Source organism: Anabrus simplex, chromosome 4 (genome assembly GCF_040414725.1).
Source record: "Anabrus simplex isolate iqAnaSimp1 chromosome 4, ASM4041472v1, whole genome shotgun sequence".
Taxonomy (NCBI): domain Eukaryota; kingdom Metazoa; phylum Arthropoda; class Insecta; order Orthoptera; family Tettigoniidae; genus Anabrus; species Anabrus simplex.
In genome coordinates, this window is record NC_090268.1 from 373,776,322 (window position 1) to 373,793,682 (window position 17,361).

General features: G+C 38.4%; 1 protein-coding gene across 9 annotated transcripts in view; it reads right to left on the bottom strand.

The window, feature by feature from the left end:
* JMJD4 (jumonji domain containing 4) overlaps nt 1–17,361 on the bottom strand; it is a 108,015-nt gene that overhangs the window by 69,945 nt on the left and 20,709 nt on the right. For 5 of the 9 annotated variants that reach the window (XR_010859857.2, XR_010859856.2, XM_067145822.2 and 2 more), the window contains exons 2-3: nt 7,018–7,166; nt 1,643–1,791 (exon numbers count right to left, since the gene is read on the bottom strand). Coding sequence is in view for 7 of the 9 variants with exons in the window: in XM_067145822.2 (XP_067001923.2) it covers nt 1,643–1,791; nt 7,018–7,166 (298 nt within the window). In the remaining 2 variants the exon portion in view is untranslated. Of the gene's footprint in view, nt 1–1,642; nt 1,792–7,017; nt 7,167–13,236; nt 13,334–15,572; nt 15,716–16,047; nt 16,863–17,361 lie in introns of those variants that run through there. The other 4 variants (XM_068227288.1, XM_067145826.2, XM_067145823.2 and 1 more) reach the window with 4 other exon arrangements.

The following is a 17,361-nucleotide window of genomic DNA, read 5'->3' on the forward strand; positions in this document are numbered from 1 at the left end:
GCCCCTTTTAGTCGCCTCTTACGACAGGCAGGGGATAGTGTGGGTGTTATTCTACCACCCCCACCCACAGGGGGGTTCCAGCCAACAGCTTTATGTCATCGAGACATTTCTTCTGGGGTCTTCCATTGCCTCTCTTGTGTTCCCATGGTCTCCAGTGAACAATTCTAGAGGTCCACCTGTTGTAGTCATGTCAAGTTATGTGTCCTACCCACTGCCATTTTAGTCTTGCTACTCTCTCCAGGATGTCTGTTACATTTGTTCTTCTCGTGATGTTCTCTGAATGGATCTTATCCCTAAGGCTGATCCCTAGCATCTGTCACTCCATGGCTCGTTGTGTTTGCTGAAGCTTGCGAGCACTTGCCTTAGTCAGAGTCATTGTTTCTAGACCATAAATAGTAACTGGTTAATTGGAACATCCTTGTTGGTCAGGATGAAAGTTTTCAGAATGCTATCCAACTTGTACCTATTCTGTGAGGAATTTCTGCATGTTGGTTGTCTTTTCCAAATTTTATCTTGTGTCCAAGATAGATGTACTCATCAACAGCTTCTATATATTTGTTTCCCATTTTAAGTGGTTGACTGTCTGGGCTTAGTATTTTCATTTTACCAATGTTCATTTCCAAACCAATTTTAGCAAAGGCAGTTTTTAATTCTTGGATCATGTTTTCTAGCTTTTCTAGATTTTCACTTATGAGCACAATGTCATCGGTAAAATGCAGGTGGTTCAAATATAACCCATTGATTTTTATTCCTATATTATCCCAATGAAGAGTTTTGAATACATCTTCCAAGGCAAGTGTAAACAGCTTTGGAGAGATTGTGTCACTTTGGAGAGATTGTGTCACCTTGGCGAACTCCTTTGCCAACTGGGATTTTATTGGTGATGAGGTCTTCATCCATTGTGACCACCATTGTTGCTTGATCATAAATGTTTTCCAGGAGCTTTATACACCTTGAGTTTATTATGGCATTTTGAAATGCCTTCATGATTGCCCAAATCTCCACTAATTCAGTGAATTAGTCCCTTAACAAAACAACAAATTTTATTCACAGAGGAAGCTGAAAAATAAAGTCTACAAAATAAATAAATTCATATATATAAGAAATCTGAAAGAAGATATCTTAGGAGAATTCGAAGCAAATTTAACACATCAACTGACGCATGCAAATAAAAAATTTCTACAGAGAATTTTAAAAAAGGAGGATGATAATTTCAACTTTTCCAATGACAAGGAATGTGCTTATTTTATTTTGATGATAATTATACGAAACTGAATCAGTACAAAGCCAGTAGTTTCATTTATGGGCATATACAGTATTATCTGATTCAGTGGAAGTATGTACTATGGTTGGTTGTAGCAAAAACCATTGTTGGCTGGGCAATTCACCTCTGAAAGGCATTGTACTTCTCATTTTGTCATTAGTCAATTGCAGGAGAATAAAAGCATAAAGCAGAGAGTAATGTTAATATGAGCACTCAGTCTGATCTTTTAAAATTTACCAATCACCATCTGTACGTAACACAGAACACTGAGAACATGCTAAACTTTATGTGAAATTCATCAACAAATTACAAGTCATCTTTATCAAAAACACTATGGTGTATATAGTTCTACACTATTTTACTTTAAGAATGTCTTACCATGATCCTTTGGGACCCATATAAATAAACCTATAGTCATCAAGAATACTTGTTTTTGAACTGAAATATTCATTTAACCAATCTGATGCAAAGTAATGTGGAACTCTGTACACCTGTTCTTGAGGAAAATCCCGTGTGAAGTGCCAATCCTAAGAAAAAAAGAAAAAAGTTAGGTAGGAAGAAAAGCATCACAATATACTTTCCCAGTATAGTATTGTCATAATACCAATATAGTTGGTCCGTTATTGGACATTATGAATTTTCCAGCTAACTCAGTCCCGAAACACTGGCAACTAGGAATGAGTTGGCTGGAAAATGTATAATGTCCAATAACAAACCAACTATACTGGTATGGTATTATAAATTTACTCATTCAGGACAAATATTTCTGGTTCCCTATGGGAATCAACATCTATATTATAGTATTGTCGTAACATTTTATAGGCTGAACTATTAAACAAGGGCTCAGAGGTTTAAGTGTTAAGATTGTGAAAGAAGTGAATATTCTCTTGTGGGATGCTGTTGCCATGGAGTGGTGGACCAGCTCTTGTACCACGGACGAGTGACAATATGTACATCATTTACTACCTTGAAAGATCTGATTGTGACGTGCCCATAAATCGCCACACTATAGAACATAGATTCTGATTCTTCAAATTATTACTTTGAATTAAAATAGTTCCGTGGTTACCCATCCAAAATTAACATTAGTTCTTCCTTGTGAGGCGATTGGGCACCAGTCCAGAGTTGGAGGTCCTAGGACAAAATTTATATTTAAAAGGAAAGACACAAGATAATCCCAGGAGTAGGGTTAAGGACACTAACCATTAAGTACTATTTTGAGGAAATAAGAATAATTAATGTAATCTGAATTAATTAAAAAGCAAAGAAAATAATTTATTTAGGTGAAAGTGAAATGCTGGTAATGTTTTTTTTTGCAAGGTGCTTTACGTCTCAGTGACACAGATATTTTTTATGGCGACAATGGGACAGAAAGGGGCTAGGAGTGGGAAGGAAGTGGTCGTGGCCTTAATTAAGGTACAGCCCCAGAATTTGCCTGATGTGAAAATGGGAAACCATGGAAAACCATATTCAGGGCTGCTGACAGTGGGGTTCGAACCCACTATCTTCCGAATACTGGACACTGGCCGCACTTAAGCGACTGCAGCTATCGAGCTCGGTTGCTGGTATTGTACCAGGAACTGAAAGAGTACTAATTGAAAAGTGACTCATTAACGTCAATTGACTCTGCGAATGCTTGCTGCAATTTGATCAAATGCTCACCGATTGTAGACTCGTTCATTTGAACATCCTTCTGATATGGACTGATTCTATGGTTGTAGCCTTCCTTCATGTGGGCTGCTCATCTCGTCATCTTAGTACTGGCCTGCATGTTGCATGCGTCAATCAAGAGTTGAAAGAAGTCTTCTCTAACATTACCCCTCCCTATTACATCAATATCTATACAGCAAATATCAGTCCATGGCTACTTTAGAGTGGAGAAAATGCCAAGATTGGAATTTTTCCTAATTAAAAAAATGCTTTCTCTAGATATAAAAATCTATCTATGCCTGACAGAGATGCAAGAGGTCTCTTGTCGGTTCCGGACTGGAAAATACTACAAGCAGTCAAATGAAGTAACTCGCCATGAGTTAATGTACAAAGTATAAGAAATCAAAGTATAACAGCTCTGCCACTGTATTACTGCAATAAGTCATTGCTACCACAATTCAGAAGTAAGTCTCTCCACTGATCTGATATCATGTGGCTCTACCTAAGTTACAATACTACGTGAGACTCTTGAAATACTTATGCTAACTGAGACCGAGGGGCCTAAGTCTCTCGTATTTATCAACTTACTGGACTCCTCCGTTGATATATCCCATGTTCCAATCATACTGAAGTTTACTCTCCCTCTCCTACATCAATCAATCCCACCATCAAATCCATTCTCCATTCTAGTAGCTTCTTCTTAATAGGTCAAGCTTTCCCGCTTTTTGCATGGCGTCCCACGCTAACAGGCGTGTTGCCGTATTCAAACTGAAGTGAACAAGGAAAGTCTTAACCATTGGCCTTGACTAGCTACTGTCCTGAAATTCCAGAAATAAGCTAGACTCCGTCTAGGGTGAGTAAATACCGCTTGCTGTTGTTGTGAGCGCTCAAGTAAATCGTTAATTTTAGCATGTATGTTGCAATATAATACTTGTATGAAACCTTTCTTTTCAGCTCTCATTAACATTTACCATACAATATAATGGAATGAAATGACAATATGAAATGATTAAATAACCGTATAAATATATCTATGTATGCAGATATATACACATAAACATGATATTAAACAATACTGCCATAAGACTTATCTGTGTCGGTGCGACGTAAAGCCCCATAAACAATATCAAACACCAATTTAAGTTGTATACACTATAAAATCTTTCAGAGGTGGAGTTACAATGGTAACAACCAGGATTACACGTGCTACTTGTCACATAATTGAGTCATATAGTTTCAAAACTAGTCTATTCATGAGAATCAAAAAATGAGTTATTGATGCCAGCACACATCCTATACCTAAAGTTGGATCTTTTCAAATCCATGTTTTGCTCCTAAAGAAATCTTTTCCTATTGAAAACACCATCTGAAAATTCATGCAAATTCCAAAAATCAGTCTTCTTGACAAAACAAGCCTATTTATATTTAAACATGTTCACCAATTCATGTATTCAGTTCCAAAGTCAGTCTTATCCTTACAAACCAGTTGTAACCAAAGTGGATTTTATTTCCTTCATTTGTGATTTATATAAAAAGGAGAGTACTTAATTTCACAGGTTTCCTACCCTGCACTGAACTTTAAAATTGGTGTGATTTTCTTTGTTATGCCAAAATGCATGCCAGTCTTATTTCTTGTTGTTTTCTTTTCACTCAAAATACATTTAATCACTCACCAAGATTATTATAGTGTATATCAACATTTCTTTACATTCATACATCAATAGTTAATTCAAAATTTCTTTGACCAGAAATATCTTTCAAATTGGGGTTGGGGGATCTCAAGTGAAAAACTGAAATTAAAATAATATTTTTATATCACTGGACTGAATCTGAGAGGCCGAAAGGATCCGATGAAATTGATGGCAATATGTATCATACAGGGTTTTCATTTTAAAACTTCCCAGCGTAAATAACTATTTACCTACCAGTATTTAATTTAAACAAAAAAATACATGAATTTAAATATTGAGGAGGAAGTTAAAAACCAGGCTTAATTGTACTTTGGGTTTTAGGACCTCACTCCCAGCAACCCACTCTTCAAAATTTCAAATGACAGGCCTTATACTTTTATACTTATTATTGTAAGAACCTTCATATGTTAGTACATCTCATTGATTTATTCTCAAACCTTTCGTTTTCTATTGCCTATCTATTTATATCCATTTTTAAATAATTAACTATCCCAGTATGACTATTCTATTAATAATAATGTTATTTGCTTTTTTTTTTTTTTTTTGCTAGGGGCTTTACGTCGCACCGACACATATAGGTCTTATGGCGACGATGGGAAGGGAAAGGCCAAGGAGTTGGAAGGAAGCGGCCGTGGCCTTAATTAAGGTACAGCCCCAGCATTTGCCTGGTGTGAAAATGGGAAACCACGGAAAACCATTTTCAGGGCTGCCGATAGTGGGATTCGAACCTACTATCTCCCGGATGCAAGCTCACAGCAGCACGCCTCTACACACACGGAATGTTATTTGCTTTACGTCCCACTAACTACTTACACAATTTAGGACACCGAGGTGCCGGAATGTAGTCCCACAAGAGTTCTTCTAGGTGCCAGTAAATCTACCGACTAAATAATGCTCAACAGTCTGTCAAATACCCTGTGGTCTTACCTATTGGAGCAAGTCACTTATCTTTCCCTTAAACTGCCCTATGTTAATATGTTAAGTCATCCTTTATAGGACATACCCTAACATTCTGATGCTGTTATCTTTCACAACTGATAATTTACAGCCAACAGCTGATATATTGTCATCTACATCATCATTGAACATTGTTTCTCTCTTGACTTTCCCACTGTAATATGTCAATTTTATATCTTAGTATTTACAATTTAATTACAAATCAGGTACTTGATTTATGCCTTGAGGTAGTACTATGACTGATGATGCCCTCAAGGAAGGGCAAAACATGTCTCATATGGAAATAATGATAAATTCCTAAATGTTTAAAATTTCTAATGTAGTGAATAGGTGACATAATAAACTATTTAGCATCCTACATATAGTATCTTCAATACGGATCAATAATGATATTTATCACTTGAAAGGTTTCATCGTGCCAACCACACACCACCTCATAATCTATAGGCCTTCCAGCTGAGCAGCTACTTGGTAAGCCATGGCCCTTCAGGGTTGTTGCGCCACGGGGTTTGGGTTTGTTTATATTTATATTAAATACATCACGGGATCAGTTTCGACCCTTTTAAGGGTCATTCTCAGTCATTAATACTAAAATTGACAATTTATACAGTACGGTATGAATATAGCATCTATATGATTAAAACAAACACTTTAAAACTACAGAGTGTATTATAAATTTAAAAAATAAAAATGTGGTTTACTCCATCTAGTAGTAAGATTCATCTTTGTTTTTAACACTTAAAAGTTAGTGGGGGAGGTTTGACCCTTATATTTATAAGGAAACTGTTCTAACTAGTAGTTAAAAGGATGCTTTCCTATGGTGAAGATTTCTGTTTAGTCGTGAAAACGTGTATCTTATAATGGCAGAAAACAGTGTTAGGGTTCCCCAGGAAACTAACGTTTTAAGTCTTCCATTAGGAAAAAATTTAACATCAAGCCTTTCAAAAAGCTGCTTCTGCTTCTGAACATTTCTCAGGACCAATCTGTAGAGTATTCAAACCTAAAGTTTATTTTTGCTACAGAGCTTTAAGAGCAACTTCCACATTATTGGCTTAGATGAGTGTTGATTTTTTTCCAAATGATCTGATTTTGTGTTTTTTTTATCTCAGAAAAAGTTAACACCCATGGAAAAATGCTGTGTTAATGTTATAAAATTAAAAAATTAAATATGTGAATCCACGTCACCAAACTTCATGAGTCACTAGTGCCTTGAGCACAACATCTAAATATCTTCTAAAATCTAAAGCAATTGAAGGGATATTAAATGAATAAAATAATTATCACACATAACATTTTGGCTTTATCTGACACTGTTTTTGATTGCAGCCCATCAATGAAAAAGATGTTATAAATAATACTAATAATAATAATAATAATAATAATAATAATAATAATAATAATAATAATAATGTACAGATTTTGGTGGAAAAGTGAATAAAATTCAGGTATACATACCTTCATATACAAGCAAGGGATATTATCTGGATATCCTTGGTCAATATAATTCTTCCAATAGTTAAGGTAATCTGATAAAAGCATGGTTGATTTTTTGTGTACATTATAATATTTCTCTCCACAATTTGCTACAGGAACCTCCACTTGACCTGAAAGGAAGTTTGTAATTTATTGTAATTTATTATTTTCACTTCAGAATGAGCATCTGAATAAAATTGGATAGATGAAATTTTCAGTTTATGATTTTGTTAATACAACTTCGTCCAATGCTGCACTAACACATCAAAGGTTTTCAGTGAAGGAAGGATGCGAAAGGGCTAGGATTTTGAAGGTAGTGGCCATGGCCTTAATTAAGGTACAGCCCCCAGCATTTGCCTGATGTGAAAATGGGAAACCACAGAAAACCATTTTCAGGGCTGCTGATGGTGGGATTCTAACGCATCATCTTCCGAATGCAAGCTCACAGCTACGCACTCTAACTGCATGGCTAACTCACTTGGTCACGGAAAAAGTATATTGATTTTAAAAACTTGTATATCTTTGAAAGTCATTGGTGAAAATAATAGAACGTCTCGAATAGTAAAGAACAGAATGTTCTGAAATAAATTAGGAGATACAGCACGATTTAAAGGTCATCAAATACTATACAAATGATTGCAAAGTATGGTTATTGAAACTTGTAATGTGGCAAAAGAGATACTGTAGAGTCTATTCTCACATTTCTTCCAGTTCATAGCTCTTGCAAAACAAAACCAACTAGACGGGAAAAATATTTTAGATGTACTGCTGATAAAACCATAGGACCTTTATATAGAGAAACCAAGTGATAGATGGTATAAGTGACTGATCACAAAGCTGTTTTAGTCATAGTTAAATGTGATATAAAGGAAGGTTGTAGGGAATATTAAGTGGTACCATATGGTTGATAGAAGAAGCATGAGGGAGTCTAGAATAGTCTGGATGAATTCTGTGTACTCCTTCGTCTTTGTACACTTTTCAATCAGTCCATAAATGTATGCTTTTTGGCTATTTTAGTCTCCCATAGTGTAGTACTCCATACACAGCATACTGCTGACATACCAACTCGGGCATTCGGCAACAGGAGATCAAGTTCACTCCATTCTTTCTTAACATTTGCTTGTGCAATCCACTGGCCCTGCACCCCCCCCCCCCCCCGCCCCCCTTCTTATTTCTACAAGTTTTTGTTTATCCTTCACCTACTCTTGGGGCTTTCATGATTGCTTTTTTCACTTTCACTATTCTACTAAAGAGTAGTCCATGCTCAAACTGGCTGGGATATGCCACTTCTTCCACTGGGGTAGAACACAGCAAGTAGTTGTGCAGAATAAAACACTAAATATTACAACCAAATGACACATCCCATCTCAGCTTGTTACCATTTAGCAGTACAATTACTGTATTTCTCTTAAAAAAACAGTTACGGTAGGCAGCGAGTTAGGATCTGCCATCTTTCCACTGAGGTACTCAAATCATGTGTTCATCAGAATTGTTAGGGTAGAGTGGACATATTAAGGTCCCTATGAAGTGGTTCAACTTTCACATAAGTTTTTCACCTTGAGGATTAAAGACAAACCAATCAACATTTCTACTGATAGACTCAAACCAGCCTATTTTCTTCCTGACAAAAGTGCACTTGTCAGGACCCAAAACTACTGGATCAGATGCCAGTTAAGCATGATACAAAGTATTCCCAAGTGCCCCTCAAAACCACAAAATCATGATATGTGGTGAGATTTCCAGCAAAATTTGCAGACATGATTGAGCGACACCCACTGCGAGTGAGGGGAGTGATGTGGGGACATAAGTACATAAAAACAGTAACTGAAAGCTAAATCAGTAAATTATTATTAAAAGACAGTTGGTAGTATGATGTTCAGTTCGTTTAATCTGTTACTATTGTAATAATTTCTTTGAGAGAAAACTGAACAAAGTGTAGATATAAATAAAGTTATTTCAAAGTATATAAAGGTGTCATTAGTGAAGAATATACCATCAATTTCATGCCTGATCTTTGCAAATGAAATCCCTCTACACACTTTGACACCTGTCTGGATGTAAATCAGAATTAATGAGATTAAAATGATTGCATGCAGTGGAATTAAAAAATGAATCTACAAACAAAAAGCAGAGTTAAGGTGTTCAAAATTTAGACTGTAAAAGTTCAAACTACGGAGGATAGATAAAACAAAAGAAGAAGTTGTCAAAAATTACATAAATATTTTTGAATACTTAGGGAAGGGCTGAGTGACCGAGTAAGTGATCCTGAGAAGTAGGATACCAGTTGTTAAGGAACAGGAGTGGGTCTCGTGGCCCTACTTCTTCTCAAGCAGCTAGAACTACACAATCCCCCAGGGGTGCCTAAACTGTAAGAGGAGAAATTCTCACTGAGACTAGGTGTAAGTAAGATAGCAATCTACTTTACAGAAATTACCAAACTCAGAATATTTTAAATGATAACAGACCACAATCTGATCTGCAGTGTACTAAGTATCACTAGACCTAGGACAGAGAAAGTGACGAGTGTCTGCAGACAGATAAAGGTAGTAAATCTCCAGGATTTACATGGATATAATTAATGAAAAGTAAAAAAAAAAAAAATTAATAATAATAATAATAGACAGACAACAGACTCAGGATGTAGAAAAAAAAGAATGGGTGGCATATAGGAATGCTGCAGTAGAAACAGCAAGGGAACGCCTAGGAACAATTGTGTGTAAAGATGGTAAAAAGCAAGCAACTTGGTGGAATGATGAGGTAAAGGCAGCTTGTAAACAAAAGAAAGTGTTAAGAAAAATGGCTCCATACAAGAACTGATGTAAAAAAGGAATTGCAAATAGAAGAATGAAATAGATCAAAACAAATCATTGTAGAATCCAAGAAGAAATCATTGGTAATTTTTTTGCTAGTGGCTTCACCTTGCACCGACACAGATAGGTCTTATAGTGACGATGGGATAGGAAAGACCTAGGAGTTGGAAGAAAGCGGCCGTGGCCTTAATTAAGGTCCCCAGCATTTGCCTGGTGTGAAATGTGAAACCACGGAAAACCATCTTCAGGGCTGCCGACAGTGGGATTCGAACCCGCTATCTCCCGGATGCAAGCTCACAGTCGCGTACCCCTAAGGGCAGCCAACTCGTCCAGTAGGAAGATTTTGATAATAACCTGGAAATGCTAGGTCAAGTAGCAGGAAACCTTCCTGGACAGTAACAAAGAATCTCAGAAAGGGAGAGAAAAGGGAAATGAATAGTGTATTGAGAAAATCAAGTGAACTCATTGTAGATTCTAGGGATGGAGTTTGGGAGGAGGAGTGCAACGAAGGCAGTGAAATGAAGCTCATAAAAGCATAAAGGATGGTAAATAAACTACATTGTCATAACACAGCAGGATTAAATAAATAAATAAATAAATGAAATTAAACCTGAAATCTGAAATATAGTAGGAAGGCAGGGATGAAATGGCTTCACAGAGTAATGGAATTAGCTTGGAATGTGATTGGTCAAAAGCAGTTATTGCACCTATCTATAAGCAAGGGAACAGAAAGGATTGCAACACCTATCAAGGTATTTCATTAATCAGTATACTAAGCAAAGTATCCACAGTCATTTTGGAAAAGAGAGAGTGATCAATGGTGGAGAGTAGGTTATATTTTCAGTATGCGTCAAGTAACTGAAAAATGCAATGAGAGGAAAAGACAGTAACATTTATGTTTCATCAATCTAATGGAGATGAAGTCTGAGGGAGAGAGAGCGAGACATAGAACAAGGTGGATCGATTCAATAAAGAGGAGTGCAAGAAGAAGAAATCTGGAATGGGACAAAATGATGGAAGAGGAATAATGGAAGAAGTGGTGCCACAAAGGCCCCGACCCAGCAGGAGCTTGATAAGGGTAAAAGACAAGGAGGAGGATGAGGAGAAGGCAATATGATAGAGTACCAAGATGTTAGCTGTTCTGGCAGATATTGGTTAAGAGTAGGTTATTACAGGCAGTCAAGGGCACTTACGTTGACAATTGGCTTGCTGTGAGAATCTATGATAGAATGAGCTCTTGGTTCAAAGTAGACTAGGCTGTAATCTTTCACCTTTGTTCTTCGGAATATATATATATATTGGGATGTGTAAGTTCGTGTGGTATTCTTTTGTGTTGGCACAATGCAGCGTGAATGGATTGCTTATTGTTATTCCATTGTTTTAACTGAGTTTGGAGTTTGTGTGTTGTGAAACACAGGTTTTCTTGACTGTGAATATATTATTTGTGTATATTTCAGACAAATGGATACGGAACGTCAAGTTGAGAAAAGTGAGCATTTCAGACACATTTTACTCTTTGAGTTTAATCGAGAATCCAGTGTGCAGGAGCTGCAAATACAATTTGTGAAGTGTACGAGAATGAAGCAATTGCTGAAAGAACACGACAAAAATGATTTTCCCACTTTTGAGCAGGACGGTTTGACTTGTCTGATGATCCACATTCTGGAAGACCTTTAGATTTTGACGAAAATAACTTGAACGAGTTGCTTCATGAGAATCCTCGTTAAACAACACGGGAAATGGCGCAAGCTTTTGAATGTGATCAGTCAACTATTGTATGCCATTTGCATTTGATTGGTAAGATACAGAAATTGGGTATAAGGGTAACACATGTGCTAAGTGACAGTAACAAAAATCAGTGAATAAACATCTGTTCGTCACTGCTTGCCCGGCACCGGTGGGCTTGTGATAGGCACGAAGCATTCCTTTAGAACATTGTCACTCGTGATGAGAAATGGTGCCTGTATGTCGACATGAAGAAGAAAGAGTGGCTAAGCCCATAAAAAAAAAAGCAACTGCCCAGGCCAAGGATAGTGCCCATCCACGGTAAATCATGTTGTGTGTTTGGTGGAACAAAGATAGCATTCTTCACTATGAACTTCTTCCGAAAAACGTAACGATTACCACTGCTGTGTATAGTGACCAGCTAAGATGGCTTGCCATTGCTGTCTTACTGCTCCATGATAACGTTCGTCCGCATACAGCGCAATTGACCAAATGTGTGATTGCTGAACTTGGCTGGGAACCTCTTCCTCATCCACCGTATTGTCCTGACCTTGCCCCCTCAGATTTCCATCTTTTCCGCTCTCTTTCTAACCACATTCAGGGGCAAGTGTTTCCTAATGAAGCTTCTCTTGACCAATGGCTAACAAATTTCTTCCAGTCAAAACCAAAACAGTTCTACAGATGAGACATTCAGCTGCTACCTGAACATTGGCAGAAGGATATAGAGAGTGGAGGTGAATACATCACTGAGTGATTGTGAGTTACAGTGCGTGACAATGGCAGTAAAATAAAATATAAAATATAAGATATAAGGACCATACGTACTTATGCATCAACCCAATATATGAATCATTTGCTGATAGGTATAAGATAACAGGGAGGATTTCAGTTTGGGTGGAAATGTAGTAAGCAGTTTGACCTATGCTGATTAAAAATGGCGTATGGCCTCTGGAGAGGCCTGGTGCAGGTCTTTTTCTAGTAGACGGCCTATTAGGCGACCTGCATGTCTGTGAAGATGAGGGCCCTACCTAGGATGATTTCTTTTTTTTTTTTTTTTTTGCTAGGGGCTTTACGTCGCACCGACACAGATAGGTCTTATGGTGACGATCGGATAGGAAAGGCCTAGGAGTTGGAAGGAAGCGGCCGTGGCCTTAATTAAGGTACAGCCCCAGCATTTGCCTGGTGTGAAAATGGGAAACCACGGAAAACCATTTTCAGGGCTGCCGATAGTGGGATTCGAACCTACTATCTCCCGGATGCAAGCTCACAGCCGCGAGCCTCTACGCGCACGGCCAACTCGCCCGGTAGGATGATTTCTAATGTTGAATGTGCCACACACACCCAGCCCCGAGCCATTGGAATTAACCAATTAAGGTTAAAATCCCCGACCCGGCTGGGAATCAAACCCGGGACCCTCTGAACCGAAGGCCAGTATGCTGACCATTCAGCCAACGAGATGGACACCTATACTGATGACTGGGTGTTAATAGCAGATTGTGCTGAAAGCCTGCAGTCTAATATTTTAGAGCTTGAAAGAAAGGTGCAACAAGTATGCAAAGAAAATTAGCATTTCCGAGACTAAAATGATGTCAGTAACGAAGAAATCTAAGAGGACGACAGGTAGGGAATACAAAACTGCAACCGATCGATAATTTTGAGTACTTACGATGTATATTCTCCCAGGATGGTAGTATGGTACGTGAAACTGAATCAAGGTGCAGCAAAGGTAATGCATTGAATTCGCAGTTGTGATCAACGGTGTTCTGTAAGAAAGAAGTCAGTTCTTAGATGAAACTGTCTTCGCATTGGTCTGTTTTCAGACCTGCTTTACTGCATGGGAGTGAAAGCTGGGTGGACTTTGGATATATTATTCATAAGTTAGAAGTAGGAAGAATGATTGCAGGTACAAATGGGTGGGAACAATGGTGGGAGGGTACTCAGAAAAAGGATATAAAGCTGTTTGGAACAAATTTGATGGATGAAGCTGTGCATATAAACCGGCTTCAGTGGTGGGGCCCCGTGAGGCGAATGAAGGGATACAGGTACTTAGGAGAATGGACTCATCTATAGAGGGTTAGAGAAGTAGAGAAAAATCAAGGTGATGATGGTTAGACTCAATTTTTAACGATTTAACAATAAGAGGTGTGGAACTAAATGAGGCCAGAGCTAGCTGGAAATAGAGGATTGTGAAAGTGTTTAGTTAATTCACAGAATCTTGCAGACTGAATAGTGAAAATAGTGAAAAGAAAAACAGTTTAAAATGATGTATGTACTAACAATAATTAGTAATAGATGATCAGACCAGATAGAGTGAAAAAAAAATGAAGTGACTTGGCAACTATAAAAATATCAAAAATGAAATATAATGTTTCAAAGGCTGTATTTAATTCCGGTCCCAAGACCGGAATGGGAAAGGAGGAGGGTTAGCTCGCTTGGCAACCAGCTGTAAAAACTGCTAACGCCGAGTGTTGAGAGGCGGTAAATAAATTTACGCCCTATAGGGGCCAATGGCTTCGGGCGAATGAACCCCTTTGGGTGGGATGATGGTCCCCTCAGTGTAGGAAATGACACTGGAACCCATCATCTGTGTCTCAGGCTACTCAATCTTCTGGAAGGGAAAAGATGAGGGAGAACACCGCATTCATGGTGTTGGATTCACTGTGAAGACCACATTGGTGAATGGTTATCAGCTAACTCCAACCGCTGTCAGCGAAAGAATTATGACTCTCTGGAGCCAAATCTATGACATATGCTGATGCACAAGCTAAAGACCAATTCTACAACCTGCACTACCACCAACAGACAAACTCTTACTACTTTGCGATTTCAATGCCACAGTTGGTAAACATCACCAATTATGGGGCAATATGATGAGAAAACTTGGACTTGGCAGCTGGAATGCCAGTGGTCTACTGCTCCTTGGTTTATGTGCTAAACATGAACTCTTTATTACTAATACTCAGTTCCGCCTGGCTAATAGCTACAAGACCACTTGGATGCGTCCTGGCTCAAAGCACTGGCACATCCTTGACTATATCATCACCAGGCAATGTGATAAAAAAGATGTCCTTGTTACAAGGACTGCAAGAAACGACGATGACTGATGGACAGATCATAAGCTCCTTTTTTGCCAGTTGAGAATCTCAATCTGTCGCAAACCAAAAAGATCCATCCACAACCTGCCCAGAAAGAAATTCGATACTTCTGAACTTCAAATTGAATCCATTGCTACAGATTACAATCTCAAACAAACTGGCTAGTCATCCAGTCAGCAGTGATAGTACAAATCAGGAATGGGCCACGCTTCAGAAGGTCATCACTGAGTCAGCTGAGGAAACAATTGGTTTTGTGAGGAAAAAAAGACAGGACTGGTTTGATGAAAATAATGAAGAAACTAAATGTCTGATCAATGCCAAAGGGGAAGCCCACCTATCCTATCTTCAAGATCCGTCTTCCAATTTAAAGAAATCACATTTCTTGGAACTTAACAGAAAATGTCAGGCACAAATTAAGGAAATTAAGAATAACTGGTGGCAACAAAAAGCTGAAGAACTGCAAAGACTATCTGATGCTCATGACCTACAAAACTTCTATGCTGGCATAAAGGAGATATATGGTCCAATTCGATCTTCATTGGGACCATAGAAGACTGCTGACAACTCCATCATTTTCACTGATAATGGAGAAATTTTAGAGCGTTGGAAGGCATCATTTTAACTGACAATGGAGAAATTTTAGAGTGTTGGAAGGAAAATTTCTCTTCACTTCTAAATCGTGTCTCCAATATTACTGAGTTCTTCGTAATGTCCCTCAGCAGCCGCAACAACCATAGATGGCAGTTTCCCCTACATACAGAGACTTCACCAAAGCACTCAATCAACTAAAACCAAGAAAGGCTCCTGGTCCTGATATCATCCCTCTGGAACTGATACAAAATGGAGGTGTACCCTTGAAGACTAGACTTTTCACACTCATCCTCTTGATTTGGGAAACTCAAAGTACCTGACGACTTGAAGAATGCTACCATCATCACTATCTTCAAGAAAGACGATCACAGTGTATGTGGGAACTACCGTGGTATATCGCTTTTGTCAACTGCAGGTAAAATTCTCGAAAGAATTCTATTAAACTGGCTCCGAGTTATCTCAAGGAGGATTTTGCCTGAGTCTCAATGTGGTTTCCGAACCTCCAGAGGCACAACAAATATGATCTTCTGTGCTAGACAACTCCAGGAAAAATGCAGAGAATAGCAGCAGTCTCTGTATTTAGTTTTCTATGATCTGGAAAAAGCCTTTGATTCAGTACCAATATCTGCTATGTGGAAAGTATTGAGACATTTTGGATGTCCTGAACGTTATGTGGAATTGGTCCAAGCTCTTCATAATGGCATGTCTGGACAGGTTCTTCATGGTAACTCAGTATCAGATTCGTTCCCAATCACTCATGGATTGAAACAAGACTGTGTGCTTGCTCCTACCCTCTTTGCACTGTACATGGTTGTCATTCTGCATGAATCATCTGCAAACAACTTAGGCATGGAGATTAAATTTTGTTTTGATGGAGGCCTTTCCAATCTGGCAAGACTTCTCTCACAAAGACGTACTCTGGTTATCCAGGTGACAGAACTGCAGTATGCCGATGACACCGCATCTCCTGCTCTAACACCTGCAACAATACAACAGTCAGTCAACTGCTTTAAAACTGCATGTGATCACTTTGGTCTTGCAATTAAAGTGAAAAAACGAAGGTACCTGCACAACCTGCCCCAGGATTAACACATCCTGAGTTCAGTATTTCCATCTTAGACACAACACTGGAACAGTTTGATCACTTTTCATATCTTGGAAGCATCTTGTCTAAAAGATGTACCTGTGAACAAGACATTGATAAAAGAATTGGGGCGGCTCATGCAGCATTCGGATGGTTAATGCACAGAGTCTTCATTAATAACAACCTGAAACTGCATACCAAACTCATGGTGTACAAAGCTGTTGTCATTTCCACGTTGCTGTATAGCTGTGAAACTTGGACACTCTATCACCGTGATATCAAAACCTCGAGTGCTTCCACCAACAGAAAATTAGATTCATCTTGAATATTAAGTGGGAGGAATATGTGACCAACACGGCAGTTCTCGACAAAGCGCAGCTAAATAGCATTGAGGCAACAATCATCGCTCATCAACTGTGATGATTAGGCCATGTTCACCGCATGGGTGATACCAGACTTCCCCGCCCAATTCTTTATGGTGAACTTTGCTCCGTCAGTAGACCTCATGGAGCCCCTCTTAAGCATTTTAAAGACCAGCTGAAACACATCATGAAGACAACTGGTGTAGATATACAAACATAGGAAGAATGTGCTGTGGAACGCTCACTGTGGCGGAACACTACATCCACCGCTGTCAACTTGTTTGAAAGAGAACACCACAGACATCAAGAGGCCAAGCGACAAGCAAGAAAACTCCGTCAGTTACAACCCTGCCCTCCTCCATCCATTCTGTGTGATTTGTGTGGGCATATGTTTTATGCCAGGTTTGGTCTGTTTAGTCATTGTAAACACACCCATAAACTGAATTGAACTGGTCAATGTATACAGAAAGAAGTTATATATACTTGGATCGAGTTACAGCCAACGACAAGCAAAAATTGAAGGAGTAGATGTTGAAACTGTACAATTGATTGTAAATTTTCGAAAATAGTAATGGAATTGTAAAGAGTGGAGTGAGAATTATGTATGAGGAGATGTGCAAATAGACATCTACTGTTAAAAGAATAATTACGTATCAGTT